The following is a 17,442-nucleotide window of genomic DNA, read 5'->3' as shown; positions in this document are numbered from 1 at the left end:
AACATAATAAAATAGTTTAATTTCACTTTTGAAATACTCGTTGGATGTCTTTGTCGAGTCCTATAATTCTTACTCATTTATAATACTTATTTACATACCTAATGATGTGTTTTAGAGATTTGTGCATGCATAAGTATTATAAAGTATGCTACTTTCTGGCCTATACAAAATGCATATAGGATAGCAATACAAATTAGCGATTATAGTGTTTTGCCTGCCATAGTAAATGTACAATTTCGATGTATTGTGATAGCTCAATTTTCGTCTTTTTTTGAGAGAAAAAGTTTGATAATTTCATTCCAGAAAACATAAATAATTAATCAAGGATTCGCTAGCATGTTAACCAGAAATGCACAAACTTACGTTCGTCAGTATTATTTGGCCTAAATTGTGAACCATTATTCACAAACTACAATTGGACATGGGATTTGGCAATTTAAAAATTTCAAGCTCAAATATACGAACTACCTTCAAAAAGCCTTTCATTCAGCCTTAAATTCATCGACTAAAATTCGAAATCACTTCTAACGTGTTAGTATTTTTTGGCATAACTGATTTCAGATTCCATAATTATACCGAAAATAAAGTGTTCTTGTTGCCTCAAGTTAAAATCTGACATCGAAGTTAGAAAATTTTAAGTTCCATCTTGTATTAAAAATTTAGCTTACGAATTAAATACAAAATTTAGATCAATGTGCGAAAAATATGGCTATCAATATTGTTTCAAATTTAAATTTTCGAGTTCAGGATCAATTTTGACTGGTTATGCTCATCGAAACTTTTTCTTACCAATCATATAACCGAAAATTATATAAAACTACTATTAAAATTGTAAATTATAAGCAATTTCACTTCTGATTGACAAATTGAAAAATCCCGAAATCCCGGGATTTCAGTTCTTCAAATCCCGGGATTTCGGGATCCCGTTTCCCGGGAATTCCCGGGAATAAAATCCCGAAAAATCCCGGGACTGGAACCCCTAGTTTTTGGCCCCCACTTAAAAAAGTAATTTATGCATTTCTATCTCTTGATTCATCTCCTACTAATTATTTATGTAATGACACCTTAAACAACCGATATTCATCCTTGACGACTTCAGGTCAAGAAACTTTGTAAGAAATTTTATCCTATTTTCAATTTCCTGATTTTTCAATCCGTAAATCATCCCATAGTATGTAAGGGATTCTTCAATAGTTAAAAACAGTTGGAGGGAAATATCCTAAAATTTAAATCAATCAATCATCCAAAATTTCAGAAATTAAAAAGATATATTTCCCCAACAAAATCCTTACTTGTGGCATGTATCCTCCCAACTTCCCAAGCACATCTCCCCCTGGCCTACCAAACACAGCAAATTGACCTCGGTCAAACTGACGAAGTCCGACAAGACAGGAAATTAACGTAGTTTTTCTAAATTTGTAAAAAAACTTAAATCGTACCAGTTTTTTTTACGAAATAATGGAATTTGTTCAAGCTTATCTTTCATACCCGCATCCACTAGCTCCAAGTAATCCATAACTAAAAGAATTAAAAATCAAGCAATCACATTTCGAAACTAAATTTTTACATTAATTTAAATTTAATATTTTCCTCACATTTCTCCTCGATGTACGTCCATGCTCAAATTTCTGAGAACATATCCCTCCGAGTTATACGACTTGTAGCCGTTTCTTATTTGAACAACAGCCATATTTTTGGTTCATTCAAAATTCGAAAAGAAATTTTGCTTCACCGCAATGCAAAATCACACACAAGTGTAATAATTTTACGTATTTGTTAAAACCGAAATCATTCTTAGTAAATACACTGTGGAAACAAAGCATTCGCTTGTTCGGAGAGCAGATCGCCTTGAACTAGCATTATTTTCACGAATGCAACCTAATAACATAGTATGAAATTATATGTTGTAAATATTTACCAGTGCAGGTAAAACCAGCCAAGCAAAAAAAATGTGGGATTATTGTTGAGCAGGTAAAAGTGAGACATTGTTCCCTGCGTGCAAGGGAATTAACCTGCAATTTACTTAGATACATGCATACTATTGGTCTCATAAAAATAAAATTACCTACGTATTGTATTTTTTGGACATTTTCCCCACTTATTTTCGTCAATTTATCCTGAACATGCATATATATACTAGGTTCGGTACGAATGAATGAACTGCAGAAAATGTACATACATAAATGCATATGTGCCTTCAATGAGAAGAATGAACTATATAGTCTCGAAATTTTCCGGCTAGTCACTTCACGTGCAATTTTTTGCTAATTAGCGTATATTAAACATGAATAGCCCGTATCGCCGAAAATGGGCTTATGTCGAGGAGATTTACGAAAATGAGGTGAAACGCACAAATAATTCCACTGTATTATACTATGCAATGTACATTTAATTGGAGAATAGATTTTATGAATGATGTCTTTCTTTGCCTCAAACACTTCCCTGAAGACACGAAAACATTAATTTTGCTATGGTTCATAAAAAGAATTAATTTTAACAATAATCTCATTTTTTCCCAACCAAGATAAAAGCCTAACATATTCAGAAAGTTTAAGGAATTTTGAGGATAATGAGACTAAAAGGAGGAAAAACTGCATGAGAACTTTTAGTGCAAGATGCCACAAAGCACAAATGAATTAACTGTGAATCGTGGAATCGTTAGGCATTTATTATATTAAATTGGGCTTGATAATCAAAATTTGCAAAGGGTTTCAAATCTCATGAAATGCTAACGGTGTTACAACCCAGGTCGAAGTTGCGTAACACATATGCAAAATATGTATATGTAAATCTATAAATATAAAAGACAGCATCAATCGCACATAAGACTATAGTATTACATACATTTCCTTATCATTGTCTCCAACTTTAACAATCGTTATCTAAGAAGGAAGACGTATAATATACTTCTTGATATTTATGCAAATTTTATGAGAATACCTGAGAAAATTTAAGGTATGTACATATTTTATTCTGCATAAATCATGAGCAGTGTCATTGATTATTGGCATGGGAATCTGGGTAACTTTTATATCCACTTAACAGGACGATATCTAATTGCAAAAATGTCCACCGGCTATGCAACGTACATATTTGCCTTCCATAAATAAAAACATTCATAGGGTAGTTCAGCACTTGGGCTGGATTATCATCGACTACTACTCGGTCTATTTCATATGAGGTAAATATATCGGCACTAATGACCAGGAAACGAAAGTGATTTGCAACATTATTTATTTACATAGATACGAAAACGACGTGAGTTTACATGGCATTTAAGAATATATCTGTATGTATATAAATATGTAATCCATACTGTGCTTAGGTATATATTTTATGTGTCCAATACATGTTTATATGTATTTATATAGATATGTATGAACCGAAGAAATACTTATTGTGAATCCAGAATAATGAAGTCGATCAATCAACTCAACCTTTCCTCATCCTAAGGAAGCATTATTTATAGGGCTATAAGAAATGTATAATTCTTTAGAGCACTGCATAAACTTTTTGGAAGAGTAAATAATACTTTACTGCTCTGCAACTGATGTTATGATTTTCGGCCTGAGCCAACCGAAACATGCAGCATTTTGTACAAAAATCGATCAATTCAATATGCAGTCACCCGAAAGTTATATGTATGTAACAGAGCGGATATTACTCAATAATCACAAAAATAAATATATTTAACAATGTTTTGATGGGCACTATTATTCGCATAATTTACCTTATCTTACATTAATGTCACACAATTAACATCCACCTAAATTTACACTAGAAACGAATCCGCCATACTAATTACTTATATCATTTACATATAATCCTGCTGTGGCGTGCCCTTGATGCTGACCTTGTCGTTCCGCCTGTTGATTAATACTGTACGTGTAACCATCACCCGCGACCACATTGATGACCGGAGTGACCGGTTGTCTTGCCGGGTTTCCGTACACAATCCCAGCCTCCATCGACGCGTGAAACGCTAGCGTCCTCTGTTGCGCTTTAAACTCTTGAATTAAGCAGTAGACGCAGTACGCCATGTAAAGACGGTAGAGAAGCACGATTATGTTAATGACCAGCTGACCTGCCTCGTATTTTCCCGCGGCCGAGTTGATAATGAGGAGCAGCACGTCAAACCGTAAAGGACGGATTTGATAATTAACCACAACCGACAGTAGGAAATGTTCGAGTGGACGGCACCATTGTAGAGGCGTAAGGACAAGAGGAGACCCAACCCGGCCAAGATTATAACGAAGACGGACGTCCAGATGGCGACCTCTGTATAAGTAATTTTCGAATTGAATAATTTAGTTTTAGATTAATAAATTAGTTTCAGAAATTAAAAGGAGGGTTTTCACATCACCTTCATAACTGGCTTACTTAAATAGATAGCATAAATTTAAAAATTCCAAGCTTAGTAAGCATGGAATTTTCGCTTATTTTGTACGCTTCGTACATAAATGTGGACAAGCTTAATGCGTCTTTTTCTTTCAGAAACATGTATTTCGTAAGAATTATGTAAAAGTCAGCATATTTCGACCACCATCATATTTAGTCACCGATGCTTTTGGACAAAAGCCATGGTGAATGTTTTTTTAAATCTTTACCAAAGTATTATTTACGAATGTCTATCACGTCAACCCTTTGTAAATGGACGATTTTTTACGACTCTACAGTTATACGAATATCCTGAAAACTCTTAATAATCAAAATTTTAAATTTTTGGAGTAACCTTCGTCCCTGTCGTCGTCTTCCTTGTCACTATCTCGAGAATATTTTACCACGGCGACAATGAGGACGATGAGGTAGATCGTACTTAAAATCTGTTTAGTAGACAATAAGCTTTGTAACAGCAGATTTAGAAATCATTTATTTAGTGAATATGTATATCTCATACCACGTCGATAACTGCCATGATGGTGACGCCCTTTTTCAAGGGCATGCAACACGGGTTCCTTGTCGTGGTAGACATTTTGTGGTGGTTACTAGTGTTTAAATTACTTAAAATTTGACAAAAATTTAACCAACGAAATATTACGTTACGTTTGCAATAAAGTCAGAATTATTCAATATGTCAACTGCGGAGAGTGAATGATTTATTAGTCATGTGCATAAAAGGTTGATAATATAAATTGATAAGACAATGACAGATAGGTAAGTTGGGTAGATACATACATATTTATTAGCAGATACGAACCTCTTATACCGAAAAATACATACATATGTACATGCCTACATAATTTGCACACATATCAGCAGTGTAATCTGGCGTGATCACGGAATTGTTGCGATGAAAGGGTTATGTGAAGTGATAAATACGTTGTACGTTATTATATTGCACTCCGTTTGACGTCAACGGGTCAACTAAATAATTCTGTGAATGTTTACAATGAGCTGCGACGACATGAGTAAATACGAGTATGTGGATATGTAAATGTGTGCGTATTGGTCATTGGAATTTTTGTTGTCCGATACCGACATGGACATATTTACCTATGTATATTCTGACACACATGTACACTGTGCCTCATCCAAATCCTAACATTTAATACGTAACATGTTTTCTAAACATGTATTGAACAATATCCGCTCTTCCGAGCTAATTATGTACATAGGTATGTACCTATGTGTGTACTCATAATATGCAGTTTTTACAACTTCCGTACGTCTCCGTATTTATTGAGCCTAGCCAAAACTTATGCAGATATCTAACTAGAAAAATTTTCAGATGACACCTTAGAATAATTTCAAGATTATTCCTTAAGTCGTCTTAAAAGCAAAAAATCAAGAGATGCGGTAAGAAGATCAGTCTTGCAAACTTCCCAATAGATTTAGAAGAAGTACCTTACATATACCTACATACGTACCTCAAGTATCTATTAATGACCGAGTTTCAGATGTCAAATGTCACATAGAATGCAAAACAGTAGCGCATTTATGTGTTAATTATTTTAGACAACCCTTTCATCGCAACAATTCGGTCATGTCATCGTGCCATATTACACTTTTAATATTATTTATGCAAATTATGTTTGTATGCATTTATTTATTGGTATAAGAAGGCCGTATCTGTTAATAAATATATTTATCTACCCAACTTAGGGCATTGCCTGGCCAACCCATATTATCAAACTTTATGCCAATTACTTCACTTTCCGCAGTTGAAATATTAAATAATTCTTGAGATAGTAACCTTGTGAGTTTCGCTGGTTCAATTTGTGTCAAATTTTAAACCGTTTAAACACACCACAAAATGTCGACTACAACAAGTAACACGTGTTTCACCTCCCTGAAAAAGAGCGTCCCCATCCTCGCAGTTATTGACGTGGTATGAAAAATAGTCATCATTTCCGAACCTGTTGTTTCAAATTTTTTTCTGCACCAGATTTTGACCATCATATACATCGTCATCCTCGTTCTCGCCGTACTAAACTATTCTCGAGATAGGCATGAGAACTTCAGAGACAATGACCGTGACGAAGGTTACTCCAAAAATGTATTACATATCTACCTGTTCAAAAATTTAGTTTTCATTCAAACGTCAGTCATCCCGATTTCTGATTGGAGATTTTCATTCACATTCAGGCATTTTCATTCAAATTCATTTCACTTCTTTCTAATTTCGTCCCATGTATTAAACATAGGATGAAAAATGAAAAGCAGTGAAATTTTTTTTCATTATTCATCTGAAATGACGGAATCCGTCAGTCAAATGACAGAAAATTCACTGTCATCATAATCACTCAAATGAATGAAAGTGAACAGGTATGATTACAAATACGAAACTGAAATTACTTATTTAAATTTGAAAATTATTTAGAGGTCGCCATCTGGACGTCCATCGTTGTCATAATCATCAACTTGTTGGGTGTCTTCTTGTCCCTCCAGCTCTTCTTGGTCGCCGACTCGAAACCTTCCTTCTGTCGGGATTGGCTGATCATCAAATCCGTGTTCTGCGGTTTGGAAGTGCTACTTCTCATGGTCAACGCGACCCTGGGGAAATATGGGACAGGTCACCTGGTCATTAACATCGTCGTCCTTCTCTTCCGCGTCGTCATGGGTTATTTCGTCCATTGCTTAATCAGAGAGTTCAAAGCTCAAGAGAGGCCGCTAGGGTTTCACGCGTCGTTGGAAAATGGCATTGTTTATGACAACCCGGCAATGCAACCGGACACTCCGGTCGTCAATGTGGTCACGTGGGACAATAGTGATCAACAAGCTGAGCAAAATCAAAGCCAGCATCAAGGGCAAGGAACACAGCAGGATTACCTGTAAATAATATGACAGATTTGTTTCGATTTTAAATTTTGTTGCTCAGTTCTGTAACATTAATGTAAGATAAGGTAAAGTATTTATTATTACTTTTTTAAAAAGTAGTCTTGAGTGTGAATAATTACATACGCACAATTTTACGGTTACCATTGGTAGGTATTGGTGTTATGTACCAATCACGTTGTCCATGTATGGTTTCTGGCATCACGAAAGTCATCTTTCTTTCTTACTGATAAATCTTGGCACTTTTCACCAATGTATTTAAAATAACATGGACAATTTTAATTTATCATATTTATACAGGCGAAATATATACACATATTGACAATTTACAAGTACATATTATGTACATAATAAACATTTAAATATTAGGTAGGTCAAAATTGCTTAACAAAAACATCCTCCTTAATTTTCAAATACTGTCGACCAATATAAATTAATTACACATTACTAAAAATATGTATGTACAAACAATTTTGTTCATAACGAATTATTGTTTTCTATGCTTGTTTCGTTTATTTTATAAAAATAATTAGATTTGATTTGTACAAAAAATTCAAAATTGCTCAAAATCCCTAACTAATTTTCAATCTATGAACGAATAAAAATCGACACCCCAATCACCACCCAGCAATTTCCATGCCACCATTTTACCTCCGTATTTCTCTCCCCCCACAAAAAATTCGCCCCCCTGAATCCTACGTACACCTTGATCGGCCTAATCGCTGCCATCACTCGTTTAAAATATTTTTTCGACCCCGACTTTTTCGCCCATTTGCTGTCCTCCTTTACCTCGCCGGACCCACTGAGCGCCATCCAGGCCCAAATTAGCTCAACCGAACAGGTATTTATTTTCCCCAAATAACCCACCACATTTCTCGAAATTAGAAAAATTCCCATAAAAGCTACCCTTCCATAAAAATATGCTATTGTCCCGGGTGACATTTTTCTTAAGATAAAAACCAACCCGACACCCAAACCCATCACGACGACCAGATGACACACCACGTTCGAGATAAATCTTCCCCCCACGGTAACAACGATTTCTGCATGAGTGTACCTCTTCATCACGACGTAGAGCAGTTGAGCCCGGAATTTCTTCTTCTTAAAGGAATATATTTTTTGCATGGATTCTTTCAAAATTCGTAACGAATAGTGTAAGCTGGCCAAATAGGAAATTGCGAGGCATGCCATGATTGATAGCATTCGACAGAATGAGAGGAGGACGACGTATTTTAGCAGGAGCGAAGTTAGGGACGGTTTTAGAAGAGTTTTCGGACCATGGGGAACAAATAGGGTGTAAAGTATGATCCGAATCGGGGCCAAATAGAGGAGCATGACGATTAGTTGTAAGCATTTTCCGGTGAAGGATGATCCACCCTGCGAATTCTTGGAGGTGTCGGTGTCGCCCCGGAAAATACTTAGGTGGACAGAGGACAGTTTTCGTTTTTTCTCTATGTCGGGCTGGAAATGTGTGTCCAGTAGGTTCTCGTTACGGGCGTTGGTTTGAGCCATGCTGTTCAGCTTATCTATAAAAAAATTTACGTTATTTAAACGAAATAAATCGATTTTTTACTGTTTCGCAAAAAGAACAAGACATAAATATATGGAAATGCAATGCATCAGATTTCGTGCAAAATTTTCCCTACAGGTTTGTCTGCATTGCTTCAAGAACGGGGTTCTACCTCTCCGAAATTGTAATTTATCACATGCCATTTGTTCATGATTTTATTTCAAGGAAAAATCCATCTATTGTCAGTCTTAAACAAAACTGCAATAAGTTTCCATGGAAATTTATTTACTCGTTTCACATATTGCTATTTTTGTTTTGAAATAAGTCTCAAACTGCCTCCACGATTATGTGCGACTGCATTTTTCCTTAGTTACAACCTCGCTATCTCATTATATCAATAATTTAACTCTATGAATAACTCAAATCCCCAGAACGTATCGATTTCCAATAGAAATTTAACTCAAGTAAAGGCTCACCTCTCAACTTAACCACGTTCTTTTCCGTGTCCAACAAAGTATTGAAACCGGTCACAAATTCGCCCCCGTAATTTACCATGGCAACAATTACACTACTCCCGAAAATCCATATTCCCATGGCAACCATTCTTTCCCATATTTTTTCAGGATCTATCAAACTTTCAACTACCACAGAGTAATTCAAATTTCGAACCAACACAAAACCGAGGATTAACACAAAAACTAAAAACTTTTTGCCCCCATGGAACTTTAATTTCTGCCGAGAACGATCCCATCCTATTGGAAATGGGAGTCTGAATAGTTGGAAAGTTTTTCCATGCAAATCGAAAGCTTGAAGTATTGCGGAATTCGGCATTTTTCAACCAACTTGGAGAATCAGACTGTTTAGAAAAAATATTATTTCATAAAGAGAAAAATATAAACTATACTGAACTTTACATAAGAAGGTTTTACGTAAATCTAGATTATTCGAGCACAACGATTCGATAAAGAAAACAAATTAAGCTTTATCTTCTTTCATTTCTTTCGATTTTTTATGTGGACGTGAGTGTGGATGTTAATTAAATTATTTATGGATGAGTCCTTGTACGTAAAAATGTCTCAGTTCGGCCTTTTCTTTGTTAAGTAAGTCCAAGCTTTAGTTAAAGGTCGCATTTTATTTGGCATTTTTCTTAAATCGAGAACCTTGTTTTAACTTTAAAAATTTATAACGGCATTAATAAAGATATTGCTTATGAGGAAAAACAGTCACTAACTTTATGCCATCAAGATAAAATGGGTTACTTTGCTTCTTAATGAAAAATATCCGTTTCCGTATTAATTGCTTTTTTTACAAAAATATTTATGTGGTGGAATTACCATGATCTAACTTCCACAAAGCTACGCGTATTTTTTAACCAAATATTATCTGTGACGTTTTTGTAAATTAAGGTTGCTCGACTTTTAAAAGTTGTATAATTTTATTCCAGAACAATTTATGAGCTATTTTGTTGTTTGCATATGTAGTTTAAATACAGATATAAAGAACGTCCGGGAATGAATGGGAATGGTCTGAAAATGTGGTCATAAAATCACAATGAGTTATCGGAATTTTAAACTTTTTGCATATGTATAATACCAAATACGTACCTACATAATTTAATTAATAGCTAAGGCCGCCACACCCCCGTTGGCGACTAGTTCGATTTTCTTGCGAAGATTTTTCATTAAATTTTTTCCCGAAGTTTTTGCCACTTCCGAGGTGATTTTCTTCCATCGTCCTTTGAATTTTCGAAAGGTGTCAGGCACATCTTGAAGCCGGGAGTATACTGACTTAGAACGTGCCCAGAATTTTTCGATTGGGCGGAGTTGGGGTACATTAGGTGGGTTGATATCTTTTGGTACGAAATCAATATTTTTCTTTCTGAGGTACTCGGTCACTTTCTTTGCATAGTGACAAGTGGCGAGGTCAGGCCAAAACAAAACTTTATCATTTTTGTGAAACCTATTAATAAATGCTTCCAATCCAGCCTTGACGCAATTTTTCAGATAAATATCTTGATTGATATTCCCTTCGAGAACTACCGGGTCTGATACATGTCCGTGACTGGAGATGCATTGCCAAATGCAATATTTCTTTGGAAATTTGTCTTTTTTTCGTACTTTTTCTTCATAAGCCACTTCAGAGGGATCCGAGCTATGAAAAAAATGACGCCCTGGAAGATTTGAAGGGTCAACCGGAACATACGTTTCGTCATCCAGGATCACTACTTTTCCACGCATTTTCTTCAACAATTTTTGACAGCAATCCTTGATCCGACTTTCTTGTACGGGCTTGTAATTTGGTGCAGGTTTTTTGGTCCTTGCTTTGATTCCTAATTTATGGACCTTAATTTCCCCCAGGTAGCTTTTGGAAATTTTGACTTTCCTGGCAGCTACAGCTACTGACGTTGATGGCTTGGTTTTGAAAATTTTTTCAATTCTATTTTTCACTCGAGTGGTCGCTAGCTTCGCCGGACGACCAGCTGGCTTCTTGAATTGCACATTTTCGGAATCCTTGAACTTTTTTATGTAGGAATACACATTTGAACTTGGAATTCCTTCCTGCTTAAAAAAGTTCCAGGTCACCTTGGAGTCTCGGTTGGCTGTCGTGTTGTAGAACTCCATCACTCGTTTTGCTAACAGCTCCCTTTCAAACAAGCTTCTTCTACCCTTATCCATTTTTGAAATTTAAGAGTGATATACCAAATTGACCCTAATGAAGTGGGCTTTCAGAAATTTAAATTATTATAGTTCGCGGGTTTATTGATTTGTCAATATACTCGCTAGAGCGCGCATTCCCATTCATTCCCGGACGTTCTTTATTTATATTTGCTAAAGTATAATATTTTAAGCCCAATTTTGGCATACTTTAGTCGATGTCCTAATTATTAAATTATTCGGCTATAGCTAACTACCATGTTACCTAGAATAATTTTAGTAATGTTGAAAACTTACACAAATTTCAATAATTATCTACAGCGCATTTTATAATATACATAATAAAGTTGCAGTTATTTTAGGTTGCTGTCATGCATTGTAAGCAATTTAACTAGCAATTTAACAAACAATTGTTAAAACAAAAAATACTCTATATGAAATGCGTCACATATCGTTATATTATATTTCGAATAGCATTGTAGAAAAGTAACCCTTCATGATTATATACAAAAACCCGAAGAATTGAAGAAGTAGTGGATAATAAATATGTATCATTTTGGTTGGTTAGGCGACATGCAGTCATTTCAGTTTTGAAGAGAAGAACATATACCAAGTGACATTTTTTAATCAATAGGTCCATGAATTTTTGTAAGAGTTTGTGAATCTCGGATTTCCTTTGCAACTCGCTATAATGCTCGCTATAGGATCAATTGGATGAATCGTATGCAATGCTAAAGATACCAGTGCAGGCAGAATATTACGATTTAATTTTTGTCCTCACCACTGCTGAATTTTTATTTTTAAGTTAACGCTTGTATGAATTTTTGCCCCTTATTGTTAAGTTAAAGGATGCATTGTTTGGATAATCCAATTTCTTTGTATTGTGTTCTTCTTGGCTTGGAAGATGAAAAGATGGGTTTTATTTTTAAATTGAATTAGATAAACGTCTCAGCAGCCTACTTGAACGAATAAATTCAGCTATGTACTTACTTTTCTCATTTATTAGAAATATAATATATAAGTCTACGTTCTGCTTTATCGGTAAATATTTAATATGATTGAATAACATTTCATCTATAGCTCGGTGTAATGAGAAGTCATGCAACCAAGACATTTAATAAACATCTGATATACTTATCCTTAGTAAATATTAGATTACTCTGTTATTTATCAGTAGCCGCGGAAGTATCGGGACATAGGAGCAATGTCCCCACACCGTCTGCCCGTGTTATATCCCTCGCACCACCATCCAACAAATTGTCCCCACAGCTTCCGCGGCCTTTCTAAAGACATGAAATGAAACCCACATTAGAAAGCGTCTACTATTACGAAATTCAATATAATCTTCAAAGTTCATCAGATAAATACTTGAATGAATATGCATAGCTATTTCATTTTTCGACAACTTCAAAGTTTGACACGTCATCCAGTCACCCTCTGCATTTCCAGCTTTGAGAAAAAAATGCCTCAGCCGGGCTTTCGAGTTTGGTCGTTTTATGCTAAACTGTACCAGGATAAGTACCCCTTCAAGTTTACACTCATTTGGCATTCAAGGCGGAACAAGATAATCTTTGCTCGCCGAAGATTTCCCATATTTTGAAGAATTTGGCCTTATTTTATCGGTGTAATTGGAATAGCTGGCTCCATTTTGCACGCATACTTGACTCGACACGAATATTTTCACGATGCTATTAAAACTGGACTTTCGGCTCACAAATTTACTCGGAATTGCTTCTTATTACGGGTCGAGTTGATAGAGGTGCTATTTCTAAACCGGAATCTGGTCGTGGCAGTGCAAGTTATGGTCTTTAGTTTAGGCGTCCTTATCATCGCACTTTTTCGAACTATTGCATCTTCACAGGAGGACTGCATCTTTGGTCTGAATTTCCTAATTACTGAAGTATTGACCTTATCGCGGGGTAAGTTATTGTGACCTGCATAGTATTCGCAGTATATAAAAACGTCTGATTTTTTGCTTAATAAAGATAAATCAGGTCTTTGCTTATCAGGATAGGATGCTTTAGTGAGGGCTTGTTAAATTTCACTTGCATTTCAAAGCAACAATCGCACGCAATCTAGTGTTACGCCATATATAAGTACGTTAGCTATTACGCGCGTGTCTGGTTACTTGCGCCTTGCATTTCTTGAAGGTCAAAATTGCTTGATGAAACCACTTTCTTGCGACAAATTTTTGTTATTGGATTTTAAAATACAGATTTTTTCAACTAAATTTTCGCTAAATAAATAATTTTCAGACTTGTCTCTCAAAATCCCAAGCCAGTCAAGAATGACTAAATTGGAAGTCATCTTAAAAACAGTCCTGATCATGGGCTATGCTTTACCAAGACCGCTCCTCCTATCTGTCGTATGCTTGAAAGTGGACCCTACCAGCTTTATTATGTTGTTTATCTGTGGAAAACTACCATTTGCTGTGAGCACGAGTCACAGCCTCATCATTAAACTAATTTCATTCAGTCTTAGATACCTGATCGCGTCAATTCTCACTTTTGAGTCCATTCGAATTACCGTCTTTGCTCTCTTCAGCGTCGTCGTAACTGTCAATTGGCTCAGCAAAGCAATCGACTATTTGCATATAACTTTTCAAAAAATCTTGAAAAATGGGCGGCTGTCGGAAGCCAGGCATTTCCTACGTTTTCAGAAAATCCTGATCCCAATCTACGCCGCGTACAATTTTGCAGGTCTTCTCGGCTTTATGGCGACCTTGTTAGCGTCAGTGCTTCATATTTTGGCCACTTTCGCGACTATACGTCTCTCCAACGTGTTACCAGTTTCTGTCTGGTTAGGGATGATGAATCTTTCCTGGGTGAGTTTTACCATGGAGATTGCCACCTTCCAGTTTGCGGCAAAATTTAACGGAAAATCGGCCGAATTGTTGAAATATTTTAGAGGGGCGGCAAATCAGTTGAATCATTCTAAAATTACGAAATGCATTTATCTACGACGGGTCAGATCCCTGCCGACCGCAGGTGTTCCGATAGGATTTTGGGGTCATACGTTGTTTATTTGTACAAAATCTACAGTGATAGAGGTCCTGACGGGAATATCGGACCAAACAATGAATGTATCGTTGCTTTAGAGATATATATATCAGAGTTTGCTAATTGGTACCAGAATTTAGTCCAATTTCGGGCGATTGTGTAGTCATATACATACATATGTAGTATAATTAGTTACTACAATGCGTACAATTTTAAGAACATGAATAAAATTTACAATTTTCATGTCAAGAAATCAAGATGATGTTTATTAATATATAAAAGCATTGTTATTAGAAAAACGCCATATGTGGAGAGACAAAAGGTAAAAATATTACAATGTAAAATGAATAAGAATTTGTACAGGAAATTGATTGACCAAGTTTCAAGAAGTAAATAGCAATTATACAATAAATGGGTAGCTAAATTTTGTATCATGTAAAATGAAACTAACTTGTGTGAAAGCTTAGTAAGAATTATAAGTGGTTCATAAATGATACCACCCAGTCCTCGGGAATTATGAACTAATCCCTACCGATCCACCTTGAAACATCCTAAACTTGTCCACGGACATTTTGTTTGACACCATGAAATCCAATAAATCCCTCAGAGATTCTTTACTAAACTGTATCCAAAATCAATACAAATATAAATAGTAGGCCCATTAAAATATATGGCAATTATACTTGTAACTCACATAAAAATTGCGAATGGTGACCCTATCCATCGCATTCATCGCGACGATCAGTTTCTTAAACAGCTCCATCTCCTCCTCTGTTAAATCTCCTCTCACTTTAATCCGCATGTATATAAAAATTTCCAAAGTTTTCAGCCCTGGAGGTCAGATTCACATGGAAATAATAGAAATTAGGATATTAGTAAAAAAAATAAGTGTGAACAGATCAATTGAATCATATTACACACTCGAATTAATTTAAAAGCTTTAAAAAATTATCTGAAAAGTAGAACTCACTTTTATACAAATCCGCCCTATCAAACAAAGTCTGAACGACATTCAGCGTTGGTTTTGAAAATTGAGGCAGCGCCAAATTTAAATGTTTCAATCCTTCCAAACCCTTACACACATTGAACACCTCGTCCAACTCCATCATACCCGTTGCCCCGTCGAAATCTATTTTGCAGCCGGTATCCAACTCCAATTTCTCCAAGTTGGGAAACGCCGTCTTCAATCCTTCCAGAAGTTCGGGGTCCTGAATTGCGAGAATGGCCAAATTTCTCACGCTTACGAAAACCTTTTTCGATTGATATATATTTTCCAAAAGTTCATCCACACCTCTCGATTCTTCAGATACATTTCCAATCAGAAGTGTTTTCAGAGCGGGGAGTCGCTTGATATCCAGGCGTTGATGCTGAAATACGTCGAGCAAATTGTTCTCAAACTTTTGCAGTTTCGACATCTTTCTCGGGAAGTGGAACCGGGTTAGGTTCAAGTCATTCCAATCGTCGACCTCGTACATTGTTGGCAGTCCAGAATTGTTGGCGCAAGAGAAGCTTAGATTGACTAGTTGGTCACCAACTTGATTCAAAAGATTTGAGAGTTCGGAAGGTTTGAATTCCGCCAGAACTTCTTTGAATGGTCGAACGATGTTCATTTCGACTGTTAAGGAGTCAAGAAGTTTAGAATTTGACAAATCTGGATAGAATCCCCATGGAAGCGTGGCCTCTCTCAAATTTGGCGAGGCATTAATAACCAGCTGAAGAATACGGGTGAAAGAGGGGGTCACCTGGGCTTCAGAAGTGACCGTAAGCAATGTCAACTTTGGTTTTAGTGGGAGCGGCAGTGGAAGAATTTCGGTACTGAAATCTGATTCATCCTCGTTGGCCTCGTAATTGATTTCTAACTGTTTCAAATTGGGACAGCAATTTTTCAAAATTTGAAAGATTGGTTGTAAACAAGCTGAGTAGGTGATGGTAATCTCCAAAATTTGCACGTTGTCGCTAAACTTGTCACAAATATGGGCAAGCTTGTAGGCGAAGGTATCGATCCAGTGAGTGGGTTCCTCGTCATCAGGAGCAATGAAACATCTGGTGCTAATCCGTTTCGCAAGTTGGCCATCTAATTTGAAGAAAAATTCGAAAAAACGAGTCGAGTTAACGCCATTTTTCATATTTAACGCAAGTCTCGCATTTGGAAGAGAGACGACCATTTTATTCCAAAATTGACAAACTAGTCGACAATTTTTCAATGGGAACCGTTTTAATATTTCCGTCAAAATCTAGAAATTGACCAAACGTTTCAATTTTATTTAACAAATTTATAGTTTCAATAATTTTGAAATTGTTTGGCTTACAATTGGATTTCTCAGTGCCATTTCTACTGCGCTTTCTTGCCATTGGGACTCCATCGGCAATCAGGTTTTCAAAGCCTATTATGAAATGTATATTAATTAACTTTTAATTACTTAAAAAATAATTACATACTATACACTATATTTGACGTAATAAACAAGTATTCTAGTTAAGAGTAACACCTTACCAAGTTGCTAAATGTTCAGGTTGATGCAATCAAGTTGTTTTGACTTAATTTAAATAATTGTAAACAAATGTGTGAATGAATATTTATTTATACTTTTTAATTAAAAATTTCAATTCTTGTCAGGAGCAGATGTCCAGCGTAAGATTTGTGCAATTGAATCACCCGCTTTCACTTTGAACCGCATCACGCTGGGAAAGTTCGATGATTGCTCACTGATGATTCGATTGCAGTGATTGAACACATCTGCTCCTGACAAGAATTGAAATTTTTAATCAAAACGAGTAAATATTTTACACATTTCTGTTCAATAATTTAAGTTAAGTCGAAACAACTTGGTTGCATCAACCTGAACATTTATCAACTGTTTACACATTGGTAATTACCATTGGTAAAGGTGTTACTTGAATAGAATATTTTTATATCCACTTATAATTAATTATTTATTTATTTATTTATATGCACCTTGCAAATAGTTTCAAAACATGAAATACAAAATATCATTCCTTTCTG

The 17,442-nt window shown here is 35.7% G+C and overlaps 4 protein-coding genes across 4 annotated transcripts; 1 reads left to right on the top strand and 3 right to left on the bottom strand.

Moving 5' to 3' along the window:
• Positions 1-18: 18 nt before the first annotated feature.
• Positions 19-2,740, bottom strand: LOC118435831 (linearmycin resistance ATP-binding protein LnrL-like). The gene is made up of 5 exons (XM_035852282.1): positions 1,596-2,740; positions 1,489-1,518; positions 1,293-1,410; positions 1,065-1,219; positions 19-265 (listed from the first exon to the last, which is right to left on the bottom strand). The coding sequence occupies exons 1-5, from the start codon at positions 1,688-1,690 to the stop codon at positions 112-114; spliced, it is 552 nt and encodes a 183-aa protein (XP_035708175.1). The 5' UTR covers positions 1,691-2,740; the 3' UTR covers positions 19-111.
• A 477-nt stretch (positions 2,741-3,217) lies between these two features.
• On the bottom strand, positions 3,218-5,169 carry LOC110849938. Its single transcript, XM_022097419.2, has 3 exons — positions 4,898-5,169; positions 4,733-4,823; positions 3,218-4,278 (listed from the first exon to the last, which is right to left on the bottom strand). Exons 1-3 carry the CDS (start codon positions 4,970-4,972, stop codon positions 4,064-4,066), a joined length of 381 nt encoding a protein of 126 aa, XP_021953111.1. The 5' UTR covers positions 4,973-5,169; the 3' UTR covers positions 3,218-4,063.
• Positions 5,170-6,115: 946 nt separating this feature from the next.
• LOC110849904 lies at positions 6,116-7,888 on the top strand. The gene is made up of 3 exons (XM_022097377.2): positions 6,116-6,328; positions 6,386-6,482; positions 6,821-7,888. The coding sequence occupies exons 1-3, from the start codon at positions 6,254-6,256 to the stop codon at positions 7,273-7,275; spliced, it is 627 nt and encodes a 208-aa protein (XP_021953069.1). The 5' UTR covers positions 6,116-6,253; the 3' UTR covers positions 7,276-7,888.
• Positions 7,889-14,736: 6,848 nt separating this feature from the next.
• On the bottom strand, positions 14,737-17,178 carry LOC118435535. Its single transcript, XM_035851714.1, has 5 exons — positions 16,933-17,178; positions 16,748-16,822; positions 15,409-16,672; positions 15,133-15,269; positions 14,737-15,060 (listed from the first exon to the last, which is right to left on the bottom strand). Exons 2-5 carry the CDS (start codon positions 16,799-16,801, stop codon positions 14,953-14,955), a joined length of 1,563 nt encoding a protein of 520 aa, XP_035707607.1. The 5' UTR covers positions 16,802-16,822; positions 16,933-17,178; the 3' UTR covers positions 14,737-14,952.
• Between the last annotated feature and the right edge of the window lie 264 nt (positions 17,179-17,442).

The sequence above is a fragment of the Folsomia candida genome, unplaced genomic scaffold (genome assembly GCF_002217175.1).
Source record: "Folsomia candida strain VU population unplaced genomic scaffold, ASM221717v1 Fcan01_Sc005, whole genome shotgun sequence".
Lineage (NCBI taxonomy): Eukaryota > Metazoa > Arthropoda > Collembola > Entomobryomorpha > Isotomidae > Folsomia > Folsomia candida.
Note: the sequence above shows the minus strand (reverse complement) of the source record. Positions and strands in the feature narration are given on the sequence as shown.